Source organism: Ictalurus furcatus, chromosome 24 (assembly GCF_023375685.1).
Source record: "Ictalurus furcatus strain D&B chromosome 24, Billie_1.0, whole genome shotgun sequence".
In the NCBI taxonomy this organism is placed as follows: Eukaryota; Metazoa; Chordata; class Actinopteri; order Siluriformes; family Ictaluridae; genus Ictalurus; species Ictalurus furcatus.
The window spans coordinates 7,504,059-7,530,614 of record NC_071278.1 but is presented as its reverse complement, the minus strand read 5'-3'; the positions used below and the strand labels follow the sequence as shown (position 1 = coordinate 7,530,614).

Genomic DNA, 26,556 nt, shown 5'->3' with positions numbered 1-26,556 from the left:
ATAAAGGCTTGCGGTCTGAAGGTGCACTCTGGCATTCTATGGGTCTTTAGTAGCAATGTCTGCTTGTTCATTGAAAACAAAGAAAGGTTCTTAGAAAAGTTTCATCTTAGAAAAGTTTCATAGAGTAACCTTGACAACAGCCCAGGTTCTAATATGAACCCTTTCGTCAAAACAAAGGTTTTTAAAAAGAACTGATAACATTTGCCAAATAACCAAGGGATCGTTATAGGACTAAAAGCTCCATGTTGAACCTTTTTGATAGTTACAAGTTCATACTTTCAAGAGTACTTTTTGAACTGTAAAGGTTCAATCCCTTCTAAGAGTGTGGGTAAATGTGATTTTGACTTAAATGCTTTAAGTTCTGAATTAATTCATATAAATGTGTGGCTAAAACCTAAAGTGTATATTTCATTATTTCTAAATTCAGATGTCTGGCCGCAGTATTCAGGTATGTTTTGGTCCATTCTTGTAAACATATCGTCTTTAAATCTTGTTCAATTGTTTTCGAGTCAGGTGATTGACTGGGCCATTCTAACACCTTGATTTATTTACTCTGAAACCAATTGAGAGTTTCCTTTGCTGATCGTTGTCCTGCTGGAAGGTCCACCTGCGTCTCATCTTCATCATCCAGGAGGATGGCAGTAGATTCTTCTCAAGAATCTCCTGGTAAAGGGCTCCATTCACCGTTCCTTCAATTATATGAAGTCTGCCAGTACCTGGCACTCTTTCCGAGTGGTCCTTGGCTCTTGGGCTACTCTTCTGACTATTCTTCTGACTCCCTGGTCAGAAATCTTGCGAGGAGATCCTGTGCGTGTCCGGTTGATGATGTTGCTTCCACTTGTGGATAATGGCCCCAGTGGTGCTGACTGGAGGATTCAGAAGTTTTGAAATACGTCTGTATCCGATTCCATCAATATGTTTTGCGACAAATTTAATTTGCACAGATAGGGGGTATAATTACTTACGGATTTCAGCTGGTTCCAGGTCTTACCTTGCCTTGGAGAACTGCTTTTTCTTAGCGTGTTCAATACTTTTTTCCTGTGTCATTCCACTTTATTACACATGAATTGATTTATGGACTTTAATATTGTGAATTCTTTATATTTCCAGATTTCTTGAGTTAATACTGATGTCTGGTGAAGATTTTTTTGTGTGAAAACTGTTGCCACACTTCTTGAGTAAATTTCACTTCAGTATGTTTTTGCACTGGATAGCTGAAGCAAACGGGATTTCATTGATAACCAGGATTACCAAGTGAAGCCAAAGTCACCCTTCTGCATCTGTGCAGTGGCGCTAAAGGCTTCTGGCCATGCTTCAGTAGGCCTATTTGACATGTTGGTGTCACGTTTCGTGACGTAACGGAGATAGGACGGATGCAAACGCAGTTTGAACAGGTTTTATTTAAGAGAGGCACAGACAGGTAAATCCAAAACGTGATCCAAAAAACGTAATCCACAAACATGCAAGAGGTCAGGCGATCGGCAAACAGGCATACACGGGGCTAGGCAGGAATCAAGGTCGCGGTCACTGGATACAGGGTCGAGACACAAAACAGGAAACATAAACAATGGCGAGATACTGGGAGCGGAGAAACCAGCGTGAACTAAACTGACTATGACTATGACTACGACTATGACTATCGTAACGACTCTAAACTAACTTATTCCACTATATCTAATATTCCGCGCCGTGTGTTGGGAGGCGCGCAGTATTTATACAAACATAATCAGCGCCGTAATAGCTGACGGTTGAGCAATTCAGACACACGTGAAACAACAACCAATGACAGAACGGGGAGGAGACATAACAGAAACATAAACAAATGCACGTGTCGAAATGTCACGATTGTCAACAAGGGAAAATCAGGTGCTTGCTCGTGCACGCGCGCTCACATGCTCCACAGCGTGCTGCTTAAAGGGGAAGTCGTGACAGTTGGGAGTGAGACCGTGTTGTTAAAGTTATTTGTTCAGTTTAAATCATTATCATCTTGGCGGAACTCAAGGGGTTTCAGTTAATGTGTGCTGAAGCAGGCTGTGTTTGGACTATAATAAAATGTGGATTTGGATTAAAGGTCAGTTATATCCAAGTTTAATAATAAATGTAAATCACAGTGGGATGACAACACCTCTTTTAACCGAACACGCTTCACATTTGTTAGTCCTGTGTGTGTTAAACCTATGGCATTCGTGTTACATAAAAATATTATATGTTCATTTACTTTTCCCTCCACTACCACTATCACCTTGTTTTTGTTGTGAATCTAATACAACCACACATTAATACTTAAATACAAAGTTTCATAGAAGACACATAACATGTTTAATAACAGGCAAAAATCATATTGTTTTTTATTTAGATCAAACGAGGACAATTACTAGATCTGAGAAAGAAATATTGTGCGTGTGGATGTCTCTGTTCTTTGGCCTGCAGAACTTCTTATCTGTACTTCTCGGAGAGAGCCAGGGACACGGCAGCGAGAAACTTATCCATAGCCACATGTATCTCAGGAGTAAAGTCAGCGGGGAACAGGAGGGCCAGAACCACAAGCAAATTATGGGATAGGATCTACAAGGAAAGGGAAAAAACATCAAGATTTAACAAGCATGTTGTGGCACAGGATCTACTTGTACAGGTAAAACAAGATGTAAATATTACAGAGCAAATGAAGATAGGATTAAGATGAACTTGCCTTGAAGTTGGCCGGGTCAACACGCAGCTGGAAAGCATGCAGCTGGCTTAGGTTGAGCAACCCATTTGTCAGGTCATCGATTTTGTCGACAGCCTCTCCCACGCCAGACAGAACCATCTTTCCGTGCTTCTTTATTTGCTCAGAGCCAAGGCTAAAGTCATTCCAGTGGGAAAAATAGGTCTTGGTCTGCGGGTAGACTGTCAGCATCCTGCGTAGACACATTACATAGAGTTAGTCCTCAGTATCGGAAGAGGAATCGAAATGGATAGCAAAAGGAGAAAGGTTACTCAAGCACCTACCTGAACAGAGCTTGGCCACCGATGTCTTCAGCCTTTGGGGCGATCGTGGCCCAGAAGGCTTTGACAGCGGCTTTGTCCTTGGCAGACAGACTCATGGTTTTGGAGTGGTTTTGAAGAAGACTTTTGTAAACTGCCTCAAAAACGAATCACCCTTTTATACAAGGACTCGGAGCTGTCACACCCATGACCCACCTCAAAAACCTAACAACTTGGGTTCATTTTAAAAGTGAAAGATTAGACTACGCTTCTGCTGCTTGTAATAGATAACTTTCACGCCTGATCGGAAACAACGTGCTCATTCATCTAGGATATTTTAACCCCCCCCCCCAAAAAAATGTAAATAGTCTAATCAGCCCAGAGAAAAATTACACAAAATTAAAGAAAGATCAATGTTAATCAATGTTAGATCATGTATTGTCAAAGCCATGAATATATTCCAACCCAATACTCTTACCGAAGCTGAGGATCAAACCTGGCTCACCTGCTGTTCTGTGACAGACATTTGACCATGCAGGCTTATAGCTCAGGTCAATTAAGATGAAGTTCCATAATATTCTATAATTAATTTCTTACATAGCAATATAACAACAGGGAATAGAACATCTTCAATATTTTCAAAATAGCCAGCATTTTCTAAAATTCAGTATGAACAGATTAAGTAAAAATCACAATAAAAAAACAACACTATAGCATTGATTAATTTCCTGCAGTAGGAGCATAACACATGATTTTAAATAATAAACAAACATCGATATCAATTTGTAAAATTACATGAATACAGTACAGCAAGCAAAAAATATCTTCATACTAAGTCGTAAGTGCTATATTTCCCAGTCTACTTATTTCCTTGCTTCTTAAGGTACTTCATGAAAAAATAGGCCTACATACATTCCCACAGGCTCCATCAGTGCGTCATTTAACCAGCTGGGTCTGCCCCCTACATCTATATTTACAGTTAATGTTCATGTAAATGTATATATATATATATATATATATATATATATATATATATATATATATATATATATATATATATATATATATATATATATATACATACACACACACAATTTGTGATTAGTTTCCTAACACGTCCTTTTAAAAAAAAATATTTAAAAGTGCACTTATTAGAACATGAGTTTTATTAAGCATTTATATATTCCATGTTGGTGATTAGATGACTAAATTACGTAATTGTTGTTAAGCCATTTTGAAAAATAAGTACTATAAAACTGTATCATAAATATATTTGTCAACTTTCCACACTTCAAATTACTGCCAGTATTTTGACTGTTTTTTTAGTGGACCACATACCTCTCCTCTCTATATTCACCTATGATGCCATTAGTAAAAACAAGAGATTCCAAAACAATCATTTCCTCTGTTGACATTGTATTAACAGTTGAATTGACTTTATTTCAAGTTTTATAGACTTTTGAATATAATTTTTTTTATTATTTACGGACACAATCACCTCTGACTCAGCTTTCACCAACATGTGTTTTCCCCACTCAAATTAATTCTTTCCTCAGATTGAATGCCATAGAAATGTCCTTACTTCCACATTAGATTTTGCCATGTACTGGCTCAATGCTTTTCTAATATAGACTCTGTCTCCATACACAGCTAGTTTATTTATTTATTATTGTTTAATTGTGTTCTTTTATAACTCAAGCCTTTACATTTCTTGCACCGTCTTTTTGACCCCATGAATCAGGAGCACCTCCTACTGGTAGAAAGGCAAAATGCTTTGATCAGCCACAGTACATTTGAACATTGCTACATTTCTTACAGCATTAACAACAGAGAAGAAATATTTTATCCTTCATGTTTTGCAAGTAAAAAAGGGCATTAAAAATAAACATCAGCATAAATCACTAAAATTATATGAACACTGAACAATAAAAAAATCTCTGCATACTCAGTAGTATGCCTATGTGACGTTCTGTAGTCTATTTCCCACCTTTTCTCCCTGCTTATTCTTTATTTCCCAGTCGACCTTATTCACCTGCTGCTAAGTTATGCTTTCCCATTTAACCTGCTGACCCGTTAGTCCTACTTCCACAATACATGTCAAAAAAGGCACGTCTGTGAATAGTTTGTGCAGAGAGCACTTTAACATTTAAAACAGAAATAACAACGTTTTGTCTTAGAGGGAAAAATAAGTTTTAATCCGAACAACATGGGTGTTAATACACCTTTTACACCCACATTAACTCGCCTCCACTCTAAAAAGTGATTATGACCTTAGGTAGCTTTTACATATTGATATAATATCCATGTTAATACAAAAAAAATTAAGTTCGTAAATGTACGAATTACTATTTCATTAATTTAACATAAACCTACAACTATTTACGTTTTACTAACTTATATTTGACTTAAGAGGAAATTCTGCTGTGGAAGTTAAACTTTGCACGAAGTTTGAACTTTAACCGACACCAGTGTGCACTGGTAGACCTACAGTCTGAAATACTGGCATTCAGTGCAAATAGTACTGAAAAGTTTTGCTGTGCTTTATGTTCATTAATTCTCTTCTAAATGCTGATGTGTTGAGTGACAACGTACACATGGAAAATTATGGTTGTGTGAGCCGCAAGTTGTAAAGGTTTAGGGCTTTAGGCTTTTGTGTTTGTTTCAGTTAGATATTGAACAGCATATTTTCCGTGAACACCTAACCAAATCATAAAAAAAAAAAAATTGCACTTACACCTCTACTCTGTGCACTTTGCTTCTTCTGGAACTCAATTAATGGATCTTGTATGGTAGCACTACTTGTATTGTTCTCTGCTTGATATATCGCTTTGCTTGTATTTTTCTAATTTGTAAGTCGCTTTGGATAAAAGCGTCTGCTAAGTGAATAAATGTAAATGTAAATGTAAATGTAATATTGAACAGACTTTATATCTTTCCACTGAACAGCTGCTTACAAGGGTGAATAGTATTTCTGACATACTATATAGAATATATTTGAAATACAATACATGAACGTTACAGAATACATGTTAAGTTTTAAAAGCAACAAGAACAACATCATGGGAATTTGAAAAGTACCAATTTCATCTTCTACAGCTTTAGAAGCACTTTGCGTGCACATCCGATTGATTTTGCTTGCACTAATCAAATATATGATAGTTTTATATATATATATATATATATATATATATATATATATATATATATATATATATATATATATATGTAGTTATTAAGCTAAATCGAGTTGCAAACTACACACTTAGGAAATAAAATTGCATCCAAAATCCCGGGGGAACATTTAAAGGTTCCATGTAGAACTCTTCAGAACATTTCTGATAGTACCCTTTTAGAAAGACAGGAACCCCCAACTATCCGAATAACCTTTTTTTCTAATAATGTACTCACTTACTACAGGGTTAGTAAGTAATGTTATTGTACTACATATTCTTGAATGAATTCTATGAAAACCGTTTTGTAAGAGACATGCACATATCTGATATGACCCCATGAATGAACCCATCCCAGACTGTGCGCCCAATCGCCTGAATCTGGGAGGAGTAGTCAAATGAATATATAAGCTGGGGACCAAGACTGTTTGCGTCTAGGACTCTTTGTTCATCAAGACATTCAGAAACCCCAAAAGCCAGCAACATGGTTCAGTGGACAGACTTCGAGCGCACTACCATCCAGGACATCTTTTCCAAGATCGATTACGAGTCTGTCGGTCACCAGGCACTGACAAGGTACATTTATGCAAATATGTATTATCAGACCCAAATAAATATTTCAATAAATGACTTGAGAAGACTTCAGGAATTAACAATTATAAGTACTTTTTTAATGCTACTCAGGTGTCTGGTCGTGTACCCATGGACCCAGAGGTATTTCAGTAAATTTGGAAACTTGTATAACGCCGCTGCCATCTTGGGAAATCCCAAAGTTGCTGCCCACGGCTTGACGGTAATGCGTGGTCTGGAGAAAGCTGTGAAGAACATGGACAACATTAAGAGCACTTACGCCGACTTGAGTGTGCTGCACTCCGAACAACTGCACGTGGATCCCCAAAACTTCAGGGTGCGTCTTATTTGATTTATTTGTAAGCCATTACTTCTGTTAGTTAATTCACTGCCAGTTTAACATTTAGCCCACATTAATCTCTCGTTCTATAACTTAACTTGTGTTCATTCTTTATCCTCTGTTTCCTCCTATAGCTGTTGGCTGACTGCATTACCATTGTAGTTGCCTCTGTCCTGGGTGCTAGCTTCACAGCTGAAGTGCAGGCAGCTCTGCAGAAGTTCCTGGCGGTCATAGTCTCCGCACTCGGGAAACAGTACTATTAGATGCTGAATGTGCTTTTATGGCCAGAGATTTATCAGAAATTATCGGAAACTTTCTGCGTTTTCTGCGGTGAAGTGGAACTTTTGTTGTTTAAAGCAAATAAATGTTATAATAATCAGTACTCGGTCATGTCTTGTGGTTCTTAATAAACCGTTTATTTGTGAGGTAGACGATTACAACCAACTTCCAAAGTGATTTCAAATAAATACATTTTGTAATTGATATGATGATAATTATCCAACTGCTGCAAAAAGACAAAATTTTCACCCTCTGAAAGCCTCTGAAAATTATGCTGATGATGATATTATTATTATTATTACTACTACTAGTAGTAGTAGTAGTTTAGCTGTGGTAAAATGGAGGCAGTTCTCTGAGTTTTTGCTTGAGAGACAAAAATCTCATTAACATAAGCCTTAAAAATAACCCTTAAACCATTGAACTTATGAAATATGTATTTATTACTTATAGTTGCACTGCATTGTGGCGCATTGTAAACAAATACAAAAAATATTTATAAACTTTTTTGGAATTTGTTGTGTTTTACACCTGGAAAAAAAAAACATTTCAGTGGTTCAGTAAATATGATAAATGCACTCTAAGAAGAAAAGGTTCAAAAGTGAACCTTTTGAGGTTCCTAGAGATTGCAGCTGTGGGGGAACCTTAAAGGTTCGTTTAAAAAAAAAAAAAAAAACAAAAAAAAAAAACACCATTTTGGAACGTTCTCTTTAATTGGAAGCCTCTCTTAAAGGTGCATTGCTGACCCATTCGAGATCTTTTTTGAACCTGTTTTTAGACATCCTTACCATATAATAATAATAATAATAATAATAATAATAATAATAATAATAATAAATCCCATTTCACAACATAGACACAACACGCTGGTTGGTCATAAAATGTTTAATACATAAATATACATTTGAGCACATTACAGCATTGAACAAATAGATATAAAGGAAATAATTAACTTCAGACCGTTGAATTTTAGAATTATTTTCGTGGCCGCATTACCACGTCTTGTGTACCTTATTTTTCAGTTCCTTACGTAACACACACCTTAATGATATTATGACATTAAGTTCATATTATTTTCATAGCGTATCAAAAAGCTCATAGTAATTTTGACAGGTTATGTTGTCTTACCTCAGATATTATCGCCGCTCCACTCACGCCTATTTTTGCGCGAGACAGATATTTGGAGATTAGTACTTTGCGTGGTGTACCACTTCCACCTGCACTGTAAAAAATTTTTGTTGACTCAATTTAATATATTAAGTGGCCTTTTTCCATTGTTTTTTTTTTTTTTTTTTTTTTTTGAGTTTTGTGAACTTCAATAGAAAAGTTCACTTAACAAATAAAAACGTAATTGTAACTTATAAAATTTAGTTAGGAAAACTTAAGTCATCTCAACTTCTTTATTCAACTGCAGTCTAAGTTGGCTCAACTAGCATTTAAGTTAGATGTACTCATATTAATAGTGCATTCAAGTTAGATGTACTCAATATTAGTACATTAAATAAATAAAATTGTATCCAAAATGAGAATAAGAGTATAAAATTATCAAAAAACACAGCATTATCACACTTCAAAGGCTCAGTACATTTATTGTCTACAAACACACAGTATAAGCCTTGTACACAAGTTGACCAATAAAATATTGCCGAAGCACACAAACCAATGTGTAATTATGATCAGAAGCCGTTTAAAATGTTAGTTCACCCAAAAATAATAATTTACCCCAAGTCATCCATGATTTGTATGCCTGTGTCTTCATCGGAACACATAAGTCCATAAAATGTAAATGAATGGGTGCCAGAACTTGCAGTCCAAACAGCAGATAAAGGCCGCATCGAAGTATTCCATGTAATTTCACCGTGCAAATGAATGTGTTCTGAAGCCAAACGTAAGATCTATGTAAAACAATGGAAAAATATTTAAAACTTAATTAGTTATAATTGTACGCATTTGTATTGGAGCCTACCGTGGTCGCACTTCCTTTCAAGTAACGCAAGTTCGCTTGCGAAACTGCACGAGGACTGATGTCATTGTTGTTTAGACACCCAGGATAAGAACAAGTAAGCACCATTTTGAAAAGAATATAAATGTGATTTCGCAAGCAAAATTATATTAAATAGGAAAGTGCAACCTCGATAGGATCCAATATAAACGTGTACAACCACTGACAGAAAGCTCAAAGCTCAATTGCTTGTGAAGGAAACTTAACGGCTTGCGGAAGTGACGTAAACAGTAACGTAATTGGTTGATGGTGAATACATTGTGTTGAACTAATTTGTGATTTCTTATAAATAATTAAATGTTGAGCCAAATCAATTAAATATGTCAATACAACTAAATCGGCTATTAACTGGATCAACTGAATAAAATAAGTTGAACTTACTAAAGTCAAGAAATATTTTTTACAGTGTGGATTTAAATGTTTGTGAAAAAATTTCATTCTCAAAATCGAAACAATATGAATAATCACGTTTACCTATGGTGTAATTATTTATTTGTCAATACTGGCAGAAAGTGAAGGAAAAATAAAGATGAGAATATTCTGGGCATTAATCAATAATAAATAAATAAATAAATAAATAAATAAAATAAAATAAAAGATACCTTCCCTGATGAAACCTTACACTACACACACTTAATCCTACCAAAAGTATTTCCTGATAAGAAACGTTATCTAAAAACATTAAAGCAGAACAGTCCAAATGGATATGTTTCACAGTTAAAGGAGTGTTGCAGAATGGGTTTTAATAAAAACCAATTTTTCAATCTGTGACCGCTATGTCTAGAAAAAAAAATTGACAACAAGATTAATTTAAAATCATTTATTGTCACATTTTTCCCATTCAGTGTGCCATTTTCTGTAGCTGAATAAAGGCTTGCGGTCTGAAGGTGCACTCTGGCATTCTATGGGTCTTTAGTAGCAATGTCTGCTTGTTCATTGAAAACAAAGAAAGGTTCTTAGAAAAGTTTCATCTTAGAAAAGTTTCATAGAGTAACCTTGACAACAGCCCAGGTTCTAATATGAACCCTTTCGTCACAACAAAGGTTTTTAAAAAGAACTGATAACATTTACCAAATAACCAAGGGATCGTTATAGGACTAAAAGCTCCATGTTGAACCTTTTTGATAGTTACAAGTTCATACTTTCAAGAGTACTTTTTGAACTGTAAAGGTTCAATCCCTTCTAAGAGTGTGGGTAAATGTGATTTTGACTTAAATGCTTTAAGTTCTGAATTAATTCATATAAATGTGTGGCTAAAACCTAAAGTGTATATTTCATTATTTCTAAATTCAGATGTCTGGCCGCAGTATTCAGGTATGTTTTGGTCCATTCTTGTAAACATATCGTCTTTAAATCTTGTTCAATTGTTTTCGAGTCAGGTGATTGACTGGGCCATTCTAACACCTTGATTTATTTACTCTGAAACCAATTGAGAGTTTCCTTTGCTGATCGTTGTCCTGCTGGAAGGTCCACCTGCGTCTCATCTTCATCATCCAGGAGGATGGCAGTAGATTCTTCTCAAGAATCTCCTGGTAAAGGGCTCCATTCACCGTTCCTTCAATTATATGAAGTCTGCCAGTACCTGGCACTCTTTCCGAGTGGTCCTTGGCTCTTGGGCTACTCTTCTGACTATTCTTCTGACTCCCTGGTCAGAAATCTTGCGAGGAGATCCTGTGCGTGTCCGGTTGATGATGTTGCTTCCACTTGTGGATAATGGCCCCAGTGGTGCTGACTGGAGGATTCAGAAGTTTTGAAATACGTCTGTATCCGATTCCATCAATATGTTTTGCGACAAATTTAATTTGCACAGATAGGGGGTATAATTACTTACGGATTTCAGCTGGTTCCAGGTCTTACCTTGCCTTGGAGAACTGCTTTTTCTTAGCGTGTTCAATACTTTTTTCCTGTGTCATTCCACTTTATTACACATGAATTGATTTATGGACTTTAATATTGTGAATTCTTTATATTTCCAGATTTCTTGAGTTAATACTGATGTCTGGTGAAGATTTTTTTGTGTGAAAACTGTTGCCACACTTCTTGAGTAAATTTCACTTCAGTATGTTTTTGCACTGGATAGCTGAAGCAAACGGGATTTCATTGATAACCAGGATTACCAAGTGAAGCCAAAGTCACCCTTCTGCATCTGTGCAGTGGCGCTAAAGGCTTCTGGCCATGCTTCAGTAGGCCTATTTGACATGTTGGTGTCACGTTTCGTGACGTAACGGAGATAGGACGGATGCAAACGCAGTTTGAACAGGTTTTATTTAAGAGAGGCACAGACAGGTAAATCCAAAACGTGATCCAAAAAACGTAATCCACAAACATGCAAGAGGTCAGGCGATCGGCAAACAGGCATACACGGGGCTAGGCAGGAATCAAGGTCGCGGTCACTGGATACAGGGTCGAGACACAAAACAGGAAACATAAACAATGGCGAGATACTGGGAGCGGAGAAACCAGCGTGAACTAAACTGACTATGACTATGACTACGACTATGACTATCGTAACGACTCTAAACTAACTTATTCCACTATATCTAATATTCCGCGCCGTGTGTTGGGAGGCGCGCAGTATTTATACAAACATAATCAGCGCCGTAATAGCTGACGGTTGAGCAATTCAGACACACGTGAAACAACAACCAATGACAGAACGGGGAGGAGACATAACAGAAACATAAACAAATGCACGTGTCGAAATGTCACGATTGTCAACAAGGGAAAATCAGGTGCTTGCTCGTGCACGCGCGCTCACATGCTCCACAGCGTGCTGCTTAAAGGGGAAGTCGTGACAGTTGGGAGTGAGACCGTGTTGTTAAAGTTATTTGTTCAGTTTAAATCATTATCATCTTGGCGGAACTCAAGGGGTTTCAGTTAATGTGTGCTGAAGCAGGCTGTGTTTGGACTATAATAAAATGTGGATTTGGATTAAAGGTCAGTTATATCCAAGTTTAATAATAAATGTAAATCACAGTGGGATGACAACACCTCTTTTAACCGAACACGCTTCACATTTGTTAGTCCTGTGTGTGTTAAACCTATGGCATTCGTGTTACATAAAAATATTATATGTTCATTTACTTTTCCCTCCACTACCACTATCACCTTGTTTTTGTTGTGAATCTAATACAACCACACATTAATACTTAAATACAAAGTTTCATAGAAGACACATAACATGTTTAATAACAGGCAAAAATCATATTGTTTTTTATTTAGATCAAACGAGGACAATTACTAGATCTGAGAAAGAAATATTGTGCGTGTGGATGTCTCTGTTCTTTGGCCTGCAGAACTTCTTATCTGTACTTCTCGGAGAGAGCCAGGGACACGGCAGCGAGAAACTTATCCATAGCCACATGTATCTCAGGAGTAAAGTCAGCGGGGAACAGGAGGGCCAGAACCACAAGCAAATTATGGGATAGGATCTACAAGGAAAGGGAAAAAACATCAAGATTTAACAAGCATGTTGTGGCACAGGATCTACTTGTACAGGTAAAACAAGATGTAAATATTACAGAGCAAATGAAGATAGGATTAAGATGAACTTGCCTTGAAGTTGGCCGGGTCAACACGCAGCTGGAAAGCATGCAGCTGGCTTAGGTTGAGCAACCCATTTGTCAGGTCATCGATTTTGTCGACAGCCTCTCCCACGCCAGACAGAACCATCTTTCCGTGCTTCTTTATTTGCTCAGAGCCAAGGCTAAAGTCATTCCAGTGGGAAAAATAGGTCTTGGTCTGCGGGTAGACTGTCAGCATCCTGCGTAGACACATTACATAGAGTTAGTCCTCAGTATCGGAAGAGGAATCGAAATGGATAGCAAAAGGAGAAAGGTTACTCAAGCACCTACCTGAACAGAGCTTGGCCACCGATGTCTTCAGCCTTTGGGGCGATCGTGGCCCAGAAGGCTTTGACAGCGGCTTTGTCCTTGGCAGACAGACTCATGGTTTTGGAGTGGTTTTGAAGAAGACTTTTGTAAACTGCCTCAAAAACGAATCACCCTTTTATACAAGGACTCGGAGCTGTCACACCCATGACCCACCTCAAAAACCTAACAACTTGGGTTCATTTTAAAAGTGAAAGATTAGACTACGCTTCTGCTGCTTGTAATAGATAACTTTCACGCCTGATCGGAAACAACGTGCTCATTCATCTAGGATATTTTAACCCCCCCCCCCCCCCAAAAAAAAAAAATGTAAATAGTCTAATCAGCCCAGAGAAAAATTACACAAAATTAAAGAAAGATCAATGTTAATCTAAGCTGCATTTTTAATATAATTTAATATGTTTTAATTTATATTTGACCCATTGTTAAAATACACCAGTATTTTTATTGAAAAGATATAAGTGGTCTGAATTAAAAAATATCAAACATAAATTATTTGTTGGCGTATGGTTATAAAGGTGCATGTTATTAATTGCACAATTAAATCTATGAATTAATTCATATATTTCTTTAATCTTTCACATTCTTTGTTTTTCCGCTACAATCCAAACACTGCAGTCAAACTGGGCAAGCAATGATTTACTTATGATCAGTTTAATGCTGTATATTTTTTCTTGGCAATTAAATGTGTCTATCTTATGAAGGCTGGCAAGAAAATTTGGGTATTTCAGTCTAAATACGTTATCAACGAAAGGTTTCCATGGGTGTGACTGTCAAAGATCGCAGTCTCTTCCTATTCACTCAATACAGCTAGTTTCAGTAGATTACACTGCACTGTGGTTACCATGATAATTCATAGCCTAGTACTAATAGCCTATAATCTAAACTTTTAAAACGATCTTAAGTTTCGATGAAGTTCAGTCCTGTTTGGTAAATTTTCACAGCAAGAATTTGGGACAAATGTTTTCATTCGTTTAGCGGTGTTTCATCACTGAAAAAAGTGATTAAAATGAATTACATTAAGACAATTTGTTTTCCTATCATGGTCATTTTGATCATGTATTGTCAAAGCCATGAATATATTCCAACCCAATACTCTTACCGAAGCTGAGGATCAAACCTGGCTCAACTGCTGTTCTGTGACAGACATTTGACCATGCAGGCTTATAGCTCAGGTCAATTAAGATGAAGTTCCATAATATTCTATAATTAATTTCTTACATAGCAATATAACAACAGGGAATAGAACATCTTCAATATTTTCAAAATAGCCAGCATTTTCTAAAATTCAGTATGAACAGATTAAGTAAAAATCACAATAAAAAAACAACACTATAGCATTGATTAATTTCCTGCAGTAGGAGCATAACACATGATTTTAAATAATAAACAAACATCGATATCAATTTGTAAAATTACATGAATACAGTACAGCAAGCAAAAAATATCTTCATACTAAGTCGTAAGTGCTATATTTCCCAGTCTACTTATTTCCTTGCTTCTTAAGGTACTTCATGAAAAAATAGGCCTACATACATTCCCACAGGCTCCATCAGTGCGTCATTTAACCAGCTGGGTCTGCCCCCTAGGTCTGTACATCTATATGTACAGTTAATGTTCATGTATATGTATATATATATATATATATATATATATATATATATATATATATATATATATATATATATATACATACACACACACAATTTGTGATTAGTTTCCTAACACGTCCTTTTTAAAAAAAAATATTTAAAAGTGCACTTATTAGAACATGAGTTTTATTAAGCATTTATATATTCCATGTTGGTGATTAGATGACTAAATTACGTAATTGTTGTTAAGCCATTTTGAAAAATAAGTACTATAAAACTGTATCATAAATATATTTGTCAACTTTCCACACTTCAAATTACTGCCAGTATTTTGACTGTTTTTTTAGTGGACCACATACCTCTCCTCTCTATATTCACCTATGATGCCATTAGTAAAAACAAGAGATTCCAAAACAATCATTTCCTCTGTTGACATTGTATTAAGAGTTGGATTGACTTTATTTCAAGTTTTATAGACTTTTGAATATAATTTTTTTTTATTATTTACGGACACAATCACCTCTGACTCAGCTTTCACCAACATGTGTTTTTCCCCACTCAAATTAATTGTTTCCTCAGATTGAATGCCATAGAATTGTCCTTACTTCCACATTAGATTTTGCCATGTACTGGCTCAATGCTTTTCTAATATAGACTCTGTCTCCATACACAGCTAGTTTATTTATTTATTATTGTTTAATTGTGTTCTTTTATAACTCAAGCCTTTACATTTCTTGCACCGTCTTTTTGACCCCATGAATCAGGAGCACCTCCTACTGGTAGAAAGGCAAAATGCTTTGATCAGCCACAGTAAATTTGAACATTGCTACATTTCTTACAGCATTAACAACAGAGAAGAAATATTTTATCCTTCATGTTTTGCAAGTAAAAAAGGGCATTAAAAATAAACATCAGCATAAATCACTAAAATTATATGAACACTGAACAATAAAAAAATCTCTGCATACTCAGTAGTATGCCTATGTGACGTTCTGTAGTCTATTTCCCACCTTTTCTCCCTGCTTATTCTTTATTTCCCAGTCGACCTTATTCACCTGCTGCTAAGTTATGCTTTCCCATTTAACCTGCTGACCCGTTAGTCCTACTTCCACAATACATGTCAAAAAAGGCACGTCTGTGAATAGTTTGTGCAGAGAGCACTTTAACATTTAAAACAGAAATAACAACGTTTTGTCTTAGAGGGAAAAATAAGTTTTAATCCGAACAACATGGGTGTTAATACACCTTTTACACCCACATTAACTCGCCTCCACTCTAAAAAGTGATTATGACCTTAGGTAGCTTTTACATATTGATATAATATCCATGTTAATACAAAAAATTAAGTTCGTAAATGTACGAATTACTATTTCATTAATTTAACATAAACATACAACTATTTAACTATTTACGTTTTACTAACTTATATTTGACTTAAGAGGAAATTCTGCTGTGGAAGTTAAACTTTGCACGAAGTTTGAACTTTAACCGACACCAGTGTGCACTGGTAGACCTACAGTCTGAAATATTGGCATTCAGTGCAAATAGTACTGAAAAGTTTTGCTGTGCTTTATGTTCATTAATTCTCTTCTAAATGCTGATTTGTTGAGTGACAACGTACACATGGAAAATTATGGTTGTGTGAGCCGCAAGTTGTAAAGGTTTAGGGCTTTAGGCTTTTGTGTTTGTTTCAGTTAGATATTGAACAGCATATTTTCCGTGAACACCTAACCAAATCATAAAAAAAAAAAAAAAATTGCACTTACACCTCTACTCTGTGCACTTTGCTTCTTCTGGAACTCAATTAATGGATCTTGTATGGTAGCACTACTTGTATTGTTCTCTGCTTGATAGATCGCTTTGCTTGTATTTTTCTAATTTGTAAGTCGCTTTGGATAAAAGCGTCTGCTAAGTGAATAAATGTAAATGTAAATGTAAATGTAATATTGAACAGACTTTATATCTTTCCACTGAACAGCTGCTTACAGGGGCGAGTAGTATTTCTGACATACTATATAGAATATATTTGAAATACAATACATGAACGTTACAGAATACATGTTAAGTTTTAAAAACAACAAGAACAACATCATGGGAATTTGAAAAGTACCAATTTCATCTTCTACAGCTTTAGAAGCACTTTGCGTGCACATCCGATTGATTTTGCTTGCACTAATCAAATATATGATAGTTATTATTGTTAATATATATGTAGTTATTGAGCTAAATCGAGTTGCAAACTACACACTTAGGAAATAAAATTGCATCCAAAATCCCGGGGGAACATTTAAAGGTTCCATGTAGAACTCTTCAGAACATTTCTGATAGTACCCTTTTAGAAAGACAGGAACCCCTAAGTATCCGAATAACCTTTTTTTTTCTAATAATGTACTCACTTACTACAGGGTTAGTAAGTAATGTTACTGTACTAGTAATGGTATTGTACTCGCATTAACTATAAAATACTTTTATTAACCTATAAAGCACTAAACGGTCTTGCGCCACAATATCTAAGCGACCTTTTGGTTTTATATGATCCGCCACGCCTACTTAGATCAAAAGATGCAGGCTATTTGACGGTACCTCGAATAGTGAAGGCTACAACGGGGGAAGAGCCTTCGCTTATAGAGCCCCACAGTTATGGAACAGTCTTCCTATTAGTGTTCGGGACTCAGACACAGTCTCAGTGTTTAAGTCTAGGCTTAAAACGTATTTGTTTACTCAAGCCTACCCTGACTAGATTCTGTTCTACTACTTCGCAGTCATAATAATCTTTTTTCTCCCTCCCTCCTTTCGCCGAGCCCCACACGAATTTATGGAGATACTAGAGATCCAGATCCTTTCTGCCTCTGGATGGAGCTTTTCCTTGCCACCGTCGCCACTCAGTGGCTTGCTCAGTTGGGATAAATTCACACCTTTAATATCTGTATACCATGTTGATATTTCTGTAAAGCTGCTTTGAGACAATGTCTATTGTAAAAAGCGCTATACAAATAAAATTGAATTGAATTGAATTGAATTACTACATATTCTTGAATGAATTCTATGAAAACCGTTTTGTAAGAGACATGCACATATCTGATATGACCCCATGAATGAACCCATCCCAAACTGTGCGCCCAATCGCCTGAATCTGGGAGGAGTAGTCAAATGAATATATAAGCTGGGGACCAAGACTGTTTGCGTCTAGGACTCTTCGTTCATCAAGACATTCAGAAACCCCAAAAGCCAGCAACATGGTTCAGTGGACAGACTTCGAGCGCACTACCATCCAGGACATCTTTTCCAAGATCGATTACGAGTCTGTCGGTCACCAGGCATTGACAAGGTACATTTATGCAAATATGTATTATCAGACCCAAATAAATATTTCAATAAATGACTTGAGAAGACTTCAGGAATTAACAATTATAAGTACTTTTTTAATGCTACTCAGGTGTCTGGTCGTGTACCCATGGACCCAGAGGTATTTCAGTAAATTTGGAAACTTGTATAACGCCGCTGCCATCTTGGGAAATCCCAAAGTTGCTGCCCATGGCTTGACGGTAATGCGTGGTCTGGAGAAAGCTGTGAAGAACATGGACAACATTAAGAGCACTTACGCCGACTTGAGTGTGCTGCACTCTGAACAACTGCACGTGGATCCCCAAAACTTCAGGGTGCGTCTTATTTGATTTATTTGTAAGCCATTACTTCTGTTAGTTAATTCACTGCCAGTTTAACATTTAGCCCACATTAATCTCTCGTTCTATAACTTAACTTGTGTTCATTCTTTATCCTCTGTTTCCTCCTATAGCTGTTGGCTGACTGCATTACCATTGTAGTTGCCTCTGTCCTGGGTTCTAGCTTCACAGCTGAAGTGCAGGCAGCTCTGCAGAAGTTCCTGGCGGTCATAGTCTCCGCACTCGGGAAACAGTACTATTAGATGCTGAATGTGCTTTTGACAGAGAGGACCAACAAAACATTTTCGTTTTTAAAAACGACCCAGCACTTGTAAAAGAAAATAAACGTCTAAATAAAACAACCAATACTAATTTGAGAGTTGTGTGGCCGATTCGTTGTACGTTTAGGAATTTTGCTACCCAAAAATAACTACCTAAAATAAGACAGGCGTTTATTTCCATGCAAATAAAACCTGTTTCCAATTGGATTACTGTATGCTGATATATTTTAACTCGTGACAAACAAACTAGAGAATATCAGTTTAAATGATGAAAGAATGAATAAGGGAAATATGTTTTTCTTTTATTTGTCCTAAAAACATCAGAAGACGTTTGAACGAAAAGACCAAAAAAAAAAAATGCTCCCTATATAATAATAAATAATTATATAATGTTATAAGCTAATTATTTTCCTGCTTAGGACAAGGTTACCATTCTCTGTGGCAAAATGCTGAGCAGGCCCAGTTCACCTCGATTAGTCTGTTAACAACTAGATAGAGAAGATGCTACACCCCTCACTGTGTCAGTTCTGTGGTGCAAGTGGTTAAGGAATGGGGTGAATTCAGATGATCTGGGAGTTTTTGAAATGGTCTAAGCATTCTTGTCATTATTTTGAAAACAAAACAACAACAAATGAAACATTTCTGAAATCCAGTAGGTGTTGACTAATTCCATGTGAAGGAAAACAAATGTTTGTGTTATATTAAAAAAAGCATGGCTTATTCTTTTTGTCAAAACTGAATGAAAAGCATTTTTTGTAATGTTTGGTAAATTATGATAACACGTTTGGGATTTTGAGACACATTTTCATTGTCCTACTGTCATTAGCAATTACAAATTTAAAACCGTTAATTTTTTGTATCATACCTGGTCAATCAAATTTCAACATGAGATGAAAAAAATTATTATCCAATTAACATATTGCAATAATGTAGACTAAGTAAAATTGACTAGCTGCATATTAAGATGTTGACATCTCTATTTCATTTTGACAGTTCTTGGTGCAAGTGGGAGTTTTTGCTATCGTTTAAGCTTTTTTTTATCATTAATAAAGCAAAAAAGCATATTAAATATTTCTGAAATTCACAAGGTGTTAACTATTTACACTCATGAGGTAAAAGTACTCCTACCTTCAATTCTGTCTTTTTATTTATCAGAGCCTAAATAAGAACTGTGTGGTCCTCACCAACTTCTATAAACCAGCAAACAACCTCAGGTGACAACAAAATTAAAAACACAACCGATTTTGATTCTTCCAAAAAGTAAACCAAAATTCATAAACCAGGTGGAAAAAAAATAGTTGAACAGTCTCTCACATGGTTTTGGACAAATTGTGGCCCGTCTTTACAACATTGCTTCAATTCATTGATGTTTGAGGGCATTTGTTTGTGCACAGCTCTCTTAAGATCCCACCACAGCACCACAATGGAGTTATTCAATTCAATTCAATTCAATTTATTTGTATAGCGCTTTTTACAATTGACATTGTCTCAAATAAGCTTTACAGAAATACAGTGCATCCGGAAAGTATTCACAGCACTTCACTTTTTTCACATTTTGTTATGTTACAGCCTTATTCCAAAATGGATTAAATTCATTATTTTCCTCAAAATTCTACAAACAATACCCCATAATGACAACATGAAAGAAGTTTGTTTGAAATCTTTGCAAATTTATTAAAAATAAAAAATAAAAAAGCACATGTACATACAGTATCTCACAAAAGTGAGTACACCCCTCACATTTCTGTAAATATTTGATTATATCTTTTCATGTGACAACACTGAAGAAATGACACTTTGCTACAATGTAAAGTAGTGAGTGTACAGCTTGTGTAACCGTGTAAATTTGCTGTCCCCTCAAAATAACTCAACACACAGCCATTAATATCTAAACCGCTGGCAACAAAAGTGAGTACACCCCTAAGTGAAAATGTCCAAATTGGGCCCAATTAGCCATTTTCCCTCCCCAGGGTCATGTGACTTGTTAGTGTTACAAGGTCTCAGGTGTGAATGGGGAGCAGGTGTGTTAAATTTGGTGTCATCGCTCTCACACTCCCTCATACTGCTCACTGGAAGTTCAACATGGCACCTCGTGGCAAAGAACTCTCTGAGGATCTGAAAAAAAGAATTGTTGCTCTACATAAAGATGGCCTAGGCCAGAGGTGGGCAATCTTATCCGGAAAGGGCTGGTGTGGATGCAGGTTTTCATTCCAACCAAGCAGAAGCCACACCTGAATCTATTGAAAGCCAAGATCAGCTGATTAAACTGGTGGAATCAGGTGTGTCTCCTGCTTGGTTGGAATGAAAACCTGCACCCACACCGGCCCTTCGGGGGATCGGGTGGAGATTGGGGGAGAAGGGCCTTAGTCAGGGACCTGACCAAAAATCCGATGGTCACTCTGACAGAGCTCCAGCGTGTCTCTGTGGAGAGAGGAGAACCTTCCAGAAGAACAACCATCTCTGCAGCACTCCACCAATCAGGCCTGTATGGTAGAGTGGCCAGATGGAATCCACTCCCCAGTAAAAGGCACATGACAGCCCATCTGGAGTTTGCCAAAAGGCACCTGAAGGACTCTCAGACCAAGACCAAGACAAAGATTGAACTCTTTGGCCTGAATGGCAAGCATCATGTCTGGAGGAAACCAGGCACCACTCATCACCTGGCCAATACCATCCCTACAGTGAAGCATGGTGGTGGCAGCATCATACTGTGGGGATGTTTTTCAGCGGCAGGAACTGGAAGACTAGTCAGGATCGAGGGAAAGATGAATGCAGCAATGTACAGAGACATCCTTGATGAAAACCTGCTCCAGAGCGCTCTGGACCTCAGACTGGGGCGAAGGTTCATCTTCAAACAGGACAACGACCCTAAGCACACAGCCAAGATAACAAAGGAGTGGCTACAGGACAACTCTGTGAATGTCCTTGAGTGGCCCAGCCAGAGCCCAGACTTGAACCCGATTGAACATCTCTGGAGAGATCTGAAAATGGCTTTGCACCGATGCGCCCCATCCAACCTGATGGAGCTTGAGAGGTCCTGCAAAGAAGAATGGGAGAAACTGCCCAAAAATAGGTGTGCCAAGCTTGTAGCATCATGCTCAAAAAGACTTGAGGCTGTAATTGGTGCCAAAGGTGCTTCAACAAAGTATTGAGCAAAGGCTGTGAATACTTATGTACATGTGCTTTTTTGTTTTTTATATTTTTATAATAAATTTGCCAAGATTTCAAACAAACTTCTTTCATGTTGTTATTATGGGGTATTGTTTGTAGAATTTTGAGGAAAATAATTTAATAATAATAATTATTATTAATAATAATTTTGTGATAAGGCTGTAACATAACAAAATGTGGAAAAAGTGAAGTGCAGTGAATACTGAATCCGGATGCACTGTATATAAACATGGTATACAGATATTAAAAGTGTGAATTCATCCCTATTGAGTGGGCCGGTGGCGACGGTGGCAAGGAAAAACTCCCTAAGATTTTAAGAGGAAGAAACCTTGAGAGGAACCAGACTCAGAAGGGAACCCATCCTCATCTGGGTAACATTAAGGTCTGCACTTTGTCTTGGCCATTCCAACACCTTGATTTTTCAGCTTTTTTAGCCATTCAGATTTTTGCTGGTGTGCTTGGGATTATTTTCCTGTTGCAAGACCTAATTTTGGGCCAGTTTAATCTGCTGGACAAATAGCTTCACATCACCTGAAAAATTCTTCTCCAAATTCATCATTAACATTCCAGTACTGCACTAACACAATACACAAGTAAAACGGATAAGCTACATATTAAGATGTTAGCATCTATATTTCCCAGTCTACCTTATTCACCTGCTTTTTAAGATGTTTTGTAAAAAACACAATTTAATGCACATAAAAACCACTGAACCATATTTGTGAGGTGTTTCAGGGATCCAGTATATCTCTTCACATGTCCTCACTCCACTAATTTGATATTTTATGACTGTCCTAATTAACCTGAATAAGTTTTCCTATCCTAAGGTAGTAACAATACACGATAACTTTGCGTGCAATATTTGTTTGCAATAATTCTTCCCTGTGTAATTCTTTTGAACTACAGTGCAATATTTGTACACAGCAATTCATAGCTGTTGCTATACCACCAGGGTTGCTGATGACCTTGTCTTTTGTTATTGCTCATATGTTCTTGTAAACACAATGAGAGCTAGACTAGCATGTCAGATTCCTTGTATACACCAATGTGCTTAATAAAAACCAATAAAAACATTATTCTGATTCTGATATTTGTTTGTTATCAAACAATATCACATACCATATCAGCATCACATTAAAAAAAATTAAATAACTGCAAAGAAAGCAAGGTGGTATACAATATATGTGCACGGACAAGTACAGTAAACATTCCTGTATTAATATTATTGTGTTGCTGTACTGTCTGTATAGTTTCCTGTCCCCATTCATCCTGGTGCTATCCTTCCCATTATGCTGTACTGCACAGCCTACATTTTAACAAACAGCAGTGCAGCCAGAACCTCATGATGTGCTCGGATGCATTTTGATGACAGATGCAGTGTTGCAGTGTTGCAGTGGATGAATAGCAAATCATTAGTATACTGTTAGATTTCCACGTTACAGGGATCTCAGATTATGCTTTATGCCTGTCAGATCATCCGTCATGCCTTCCAGCCTGTTTTACCATTAACTTCTTTTAACATCTATTAACTTTTAGAAAGTGTGGTTTACCGTGGAGCGTTCAGGCCTGGGGGGGTCTAAAATGAACACACACTGACTTCTTGCATGCTCATAAAGACATCCCACTTTATTCATGCAAACCAAAAGTATTTATACACTGATAACAGCAGTGCGTGGACGGTTTCTACTGGTCCAGGTGTCAGACAGATTTAAACAAAACACACAGCACATAGTCATAATACAAAATAAGTCCTGTGTCATGTTGACACGGAAATACATGTGTATTTCAAGTATATAGCTTTAATCAAGGATAGCAGTTGATCAGCTTATTTAAAGATGTAATTAAATGAATACAAGGTAATTAAATGATTACATTCATCATAGGTATTTGATAGCAGTTCATAATAATAAGAAAGTAAAGAAAATTTCATAAGAAAATTTCCTTTCATATACAAATTATGAATTTTCACTATTGTATATTTATCACTTAAAGTGCCCTCCACTAATATTGGCACCCTTGGTAAATATAAGCAAAGAAGAAGGCTGTGAAAAATTGTCTTTATTGTTGAACCTTTTGATATTTTGTTTTAAAAAAATTCACAACAATACTCTGCTCTCATGGATATCAAACACAGGTTTATATATAAGAAAAACTTTGATAAATATAGGTGTGCAACAATTATTGGGACCCTTTTAGTCAATACTTTGTGCTACCTCCCTTTGCCAAGATAACAGCTCTGAGTCCTATAATGCCTGATGAGGTTGGAGAATACATGGCAAGGAATCTGAGACCGTTCCTCCATACAGAATCTCTCCAGATTTTTCACATTTACCAAGGGTGTCAAAATTAATTGAGGGCACTATATTTATCACGACGCATCACGAGTGGTGTGGTGCAGTGGCCCCCCCAAAAACTACTGCGGTCAGTGGAATCATGTTAATATGACTACAGACACATGCACCATGTATCAAGTGTACAAAAGTGCTTTCTAAAGTAATTTGTTTATTTTATGTATGTATGTATGTATGTATGCATGCATGTGTGTATGTGTTGTTATTATTATTGTTGCTGTTGTTGTGAAGTCAAACTGGAGAAAATATAAATAAATAAACTATAAAAATCTCTCAACCAATCGATGCGAGGGGCGAAGGTTTCTGCTGAAACCTAAGAGCTGAATACAAGAAAACTGCTCAGATATCCAAAACATCATCAAATCCCGTAGTGGCAGCCGAAGAGTGGAATCCAGTTGAGGCCTCCTTTGATGATGTGTCCCTCCACTTCAAGCGGGGAAATTGTGCACAAAAAGAAAAGGCTTGACAAATATGATTGTTATTATTATTATTATTATTATTATTATTATTATTATATCTCTTAATATCATTAATGCCATTGTTGACAAACAAAAAAACTTAAGAAAAAATGTGCCTTTGTTTGAACACGAGTATTAGTAAGGTGATGTTGGGTGAGGCCTGGTGACGGCCTGTAGTGCAGTCAGTATTCCAGTTCATCCCAAAGGTGTTCAGTGGGGTTGAGGCCAGGGCTCTGTGCAGGTCTCTTGAGTTCTTCCACTCCAATCTTAACACCCCATGTCTTCATGGAGCTTGCTTTGTGCATAGGGGCATTGTCATGCTGGAACATGTTTGGGCCGCTTAGGTCCACTGAAGGGAAATTTTATACAATTGTGTGTCTCTAACTTTGTGGTAACAGTTTGGGGAAGAACCACATATGGGTGTTATATTTACAGTGGTGCTTGAAAGTTTGTGAACCCTTTAGAACACCTTTTCTGAAGTCATCAGAAATCTGCTTTGTTCATGCCACAATACACTTCCACAAGCATGTGTTGTGAAGCTCAGACTTTCATAGATCCCTGTTCCTTAAATAAAACAGGAAGCTCACTCACACCTGATTGTCATCCCATTAATTGAAAACACATGACTAATTTCACCTTCAAATTAACTGCTAATCCTAGAGGCTCACATACTGAGGCTGCACAGAATGTTATATTCTTCGGTCTAGAGCTGAATTTGATAACTATGTATGCATGTCTATCGCAAGAGCACATTCTCTCCTTAATGAATTGCCTCTCACAGTTCAAGGATGGGGCAAGGGTACAATATCGTACATCTCTCAGACTACAGGGTCTTATGGCATCAGCTTTCATCTTCATGCTCTAGCTCACAGTCTTTTAGTCTGGAGTAGGTGGCACTTTGTCGTTACGTGTGACCCATGTCCCAGGCATTCTGAACAGGGGTGCAGACCTCTTTTCGAGGAGGAACCCACTCTACGGAGACTGGTGCCTCCACTCTCAAGTAGTGGGTTTCCTAAGGGAGAGATTCAGTCAGAAAACACCCATTGTTCTATGTTCTTCTCGCTAAGGGATAGTAATGCCCCCCCACCGGCCAAATCGCCCTCAACATGGCCAGGGTGACACTTCAGAGCCTGACCATCATTCTGGTAGCACCCAGGTGGCTCAAAAGTGGCTGGCAGAGATAATTCCTCTTTTGTATGCCCAGCCATGGCCCCTCCCATTATGCACAGACTTCCTGTCTCAGGCGAATGGGGAAATTTGTCACATTCACCCAGACAGGGTGGCCCTCCTGGCTTGGCCCGTGAGAGGGCAAACATGAATGCAATGGGGTTCTCTCCACATGTGGTTACCACCATACAGAGTGCTAAGGCCTCCTCCACACATTCCCCAGATGACTGTAAGGAGTGGTGTGATGGGTGCCAGCTGATATCATATCAGTGTTCGGTTTCTGGTGTTTTATGCTTTTTGCAAGACCTTATGGACTTTTCAGCCAAACGAGTCAGTGACTCTCTGTTCATCCCTCCTGCACTAAATTCTCTCTCAGTGGAGATAAAGTTTTCTTAGGCCCAACCTGGTCTTTATGCCTATATGCTTCCCAACATTCACCTGTGAGGTGATTGAGCTTTTCACCCACCCCCCTTCTCCTATGCAGAGGATCAGAAGTTGAATGCTCTGTGTCCTGTGCATGCCCTTCGGCGTCTACATGGACAGGACCAGCCCTTTCAAGAGGAGTGACCAGCTGTTCATTTCCATTTCCATTTCCCTAGAAAATTCTAAAGGGTTCACAAACTTTCAAGCACCATTGTAGGTATCCACAAAGTTTTGGCCAT

General features: G+C 37.3%; 4 protein-coding genes across 5 annotated transcripts; 2 read left to right on the top strand and 2 right to left on the bottom strand.

Moving 5' to 3' along the window:
• Positions 1-2,292: 2,292 nt before the first annotated feature.
• Positions 2,293-3,304, bottom strand: hbae1.1 (hemoglobin, alpha embryonic 1.1). Its single transcript, XM_053613384.1, has 3 exons — positions 2,989-3,304; positions 2,690-2,897; positions 2,293-2,565 (listed from the first exon to the last, which is right to left on the bottom strand). The coding sequence occupies exons 1-3, from the start codon at positions 3,081-3,083 to the stop codon at positions 2,437-2,439; spliced, it is 432 nt and encodes a 143-aa protein (XP_053469359.1). The 5' UTR covers positions 3,084-3,304; the 3' UTR covers positions 2,293-2,436.
• Positions 3,305-6,264: 2,960 nt separating this feature from the next.
• On the top strand, positions 6,265-7,529 carry LOC128600701 (hemoglobin subunit beta-like). The gene is made up of 3 exons (XM_053613361.1): positions 6,265-6,710; positions 6,819-7,041; positions 7,179-7,529. The coding sequence occupies exons 1-3, from the start codon at positions 6,619-6,621 to the stop codon at positions 7,305-7,307; spliced, it is 444 nt and encodes a 147-aa protein (XP_053469336.1). The 5' UTR covers positions 6,265-6,618; the 3' UTR covers positions 7,308-7,529.
• Positions 7,530-12,478: 4,949 nt separating this feature from the next.
• On the bottom strand, positions 12,479-13,496 carry hbae1.3 (hemoglobin, alpha embryonic 1.3). Its single transcript, XM_053613382.1, has 3 exons — positions 13,177-13,496; positions 12,878-13,085; positions 12,479-12,753 (listed from the first exon to the last, which is right to left on the bottom strand). The coding sequence occupies exons 1-3, from the start codon at positions 13,269-13,271 to the stop codon at positions 12,625-12,627; spliced, it is 432 nt and encodes a 143-aa protein (XP_053469357.1). The 5' UTR covers positions 13,272-13,496; the 3' UTR covers positions 12,479-12,624.
• Positions 13,497-17,440: 3,944 nt separating this feature from the next.
• LOC128600720 (hemoglobin subunit beta-like) lies at positions 17,441-18,729 on the top strand. 2 transcript variants are annotated; one of them, XM_053613386.1, is made up of 3 exons: positions 17,441-18,132; positions 18,241-18,463; positions 18,601-18,729. In XM_053613386.1, the coding sequence occupies exons 1-3, from the start codon at positions 18,041-18,043 to the stop codon at positions 18,727-18,729; spliced, it is 444 nt and encodes a 147-aa protein (XP_053469361.1). In that variant the 5' UTR covers positions 17,441-18,040. The 2 variants fall into 2 exon arrangements, with proteins under 2 accessions (XP_053469361.1, XP_053469360.1); XM_053613385.1 differs by having other exon boundaries at positions 17,441-18,463.
• Positions 18,730-26,556: the final 7,827 nt, after the last annotated feature.